Source organism: Eurytemora carolleeae, unplaced genomic scaffold (assembly GCF_000591075.1).
Source record: "Eurytemora carolleeae unplaced genomic scaffold, Eaff_2.0 scaffold361, whole genome shotgun sequence".
NCBI classification, from domain to species: Eukaryota; Metazoa; Arthropoda; class Copepoda; order Calanoida; family Temoridae; genus Eurytemora; species Eurytemora carolleeae.
Genome location: NW_019396347.1, coordinates 90,297 through 92,797, shown reverse-complemented (window position 1 = coordinate 92,797; position 2,501 = coordinate 90,297). Strand labels below are relative to the sequence as shown.

Here is a 2,501-nt window from a genome sequence, read left to right as displayed (position 1 = left end):
AAAAGATTAACCCTAAATGAATATTGTTCACATGAAGGGTTAGTTACGGTCACGGCATGAACTGGTGGGAATTTAATGTTTAATAAAGCTTGTCCGAAATTAAACCCACTGGACTTTTTTCGTACATAGGACAAAAAAAAACAAGATTGAATACTCAATGTTAGGATATTATAATAAAATTAAAATGCAATCCAGTTAATTTTATCTATCCATAAAGTAGTAATCTCGATTTGTCTGTTTGTATGCATATGTCCGATCATAACTCAGGAACCCCTGGACCGTTTTGCCTCAAATTTTGATTGGGGAATCTTAGCCCGAGTTGAGTGGGTTGACATTAAGTAAATATTGCAATCTACCACGCGGTGCCAAGAATACCAGCGGAGGGATCTATGAGATTCGGAGCTAAACTTTGTAGCTAAATTATTTCTGAAAATATTTCGTTTTCAAAATATTTTATAGTCCTTAGTTTGTGTAATATTGTTTACATGATTTAGGATCAGACTGACGGCTGCTTCCAGAAGCCGATGAGACGCGCCCTAGGAGAGCTGACCAACTCCCCCCGCCTCCTATCTGGTGACCTCCTTCTTTCACCTAGATTCCAGTCTCCTAATCATACCACCCCAACTAAGCAGGTAACGATTGTTTACTTTCTCAAGTGCTTTTTTTCTTACTAAAGAGTCCTCAAAATTGTAAAATGGACGCTTCCCAAAAATAAATTCAGATTTGAGTTCTAAGATTTCAACAAATCTAAGGAAATTGTACATTTCAGATAATATTGACATTTTTTAAAACAAGGAATTTTAACTGATTATTGGACATGAAAGCTGTTGTTCGGGATTGTGATTATTATTCGTTAATGTATGATGTGCCATTTATTGACCTTTAAAATGGCAGAACAGCTTTGATCTTAACGGAACAATTTTTCTGACTATTTCCCGGATTTTTGGATTCCGTCGTATTATAAGCTTTCAAACTTCATTTTTAATTACTTCCATTATGAATCTTCCGTATAATCACCAACGTATCCAAGCAATCCATTAACTGAAAATTTAGAAGTCTAAGCGTTATTTGTTTAAGTTAGGAAAGTCACATGAGATTCTACAGAGCCGTCCTTGTAATGCTAACTCCCTGATTCTTAACTAACAATATTATTGTGTTAAGGTTTCTAAATTATCTCCAGCTATAACTCCAACACATAATCTAAAACTTCTCACCGAACTTGCTGCAAAGGTTAGTGTGTGTACTTGCATGTCCAAATTTTTTAATATTTTCAAAATTTTTCTTCAGAATTAGAAGAGGGTTATTGATTTTAAGAACATATTTATTTAAAAAGATTGTGGGAAGGTAGGGAGGGGGGGGGATGAAAGGAATATGTCAAGAAAATAAACATTACAGTTTCTGATAATTATTTTTAATTTTAGGTCGCAGGATCCAATAGTTCAGCACGTCAAACTCTTCAATTCGAGGATATTGATACTACGAGGTATACACATCAACCTCAGTATCAACCCATCTATCCAGCCTCAAATATAGAAGATACAACCTCACCACACAGGTATTACTAGCCTCCGATATAGGAGATACAACCTCACCACACAGGTATATACTAGCCTCAAATATAGAAGATACAACCTCACTACACAGGTATTACTAGCCTCCGATATAGGAGATACAACCTCACCACACAGGTATATACTAGCCTCAAATATAGAAGATACAACCTCACCACACAGGTATATACTAGAAGCCTCAAATATAGAAGATACAACCTCACCACACAGGTATATACTAGCCTCCGATATGGGTGATACAACCTCACCACACAGGTATATACTAGCCTCCGATATAGGAGATACTACCTCACCACACAGGTATATACTAGCCTCCGATATAGGTGATACAACCTCACGATGTTGGTAGATACTGCCTCCATCTAGCCTCAAAAATAGAAGATACAACCTCACCACACAGGTATATACTAGCCTCCGATATAGGTGATACAACCTCACCCACAGGTATATACTAGCCTCCGATATAGGAGATACAACCTCACCAAATAGGTATATACTAGCCTCCATCTAGCCTCAAATATAGAAGATACAACCTCACCATACAGGTATATACTAGCCTCCGATATAGGAGATACAACCTCACCAAATAGGTATATACTAGCCTCCGATATAGGTGATACAACCACACCACACAGGTTTATACTAGCCTCCGATATAGGAGTTACAACCTCACCATATAGGTAGATACTAGCCTCCGATATAGGAGATACAACCTCACCAAATAGGTAGATACTATCCTCCATCTAGCCTCAAATATAGAAGATACAACCTCACCACACAGGTATATACTAGCCTCCGATATAGGAGATACAACCTCACCAAATAGGTAGATACTAGCCTCCATCTAGCCTCAAATATAGAAGATACAACCTCACCACACAAGTATATACTAGCCTCCGATATAGGAGATACAACCTCACCAAATAGGTA

General features: G+C 37.5%; 1 protein-coding gene across 1 annotated transcript in view; it reads left to right on the top strand.

Moving 5' to 3' along the window:
* Positions 1–494: 494 nt before the first annotated feature.
* Positions 495–2,501, top strand: part of LOC111701447 (transcription factor E2F8) — a gene marked incomplete at its 5' end in the record, with an annotated part of 9,345 nt that continues 7,338 nt past the window's right edge. The window contains 3 exon segments of the mRNA XM_023472734.1: positions 495–632; positions 1,162–1,230; positions 1,422–1,555. Coding sequence (XP_023328502.1) covers positions 495–632; positions 1,162–1,230; positions 1,422–1,555 — 341 coding nt within the window.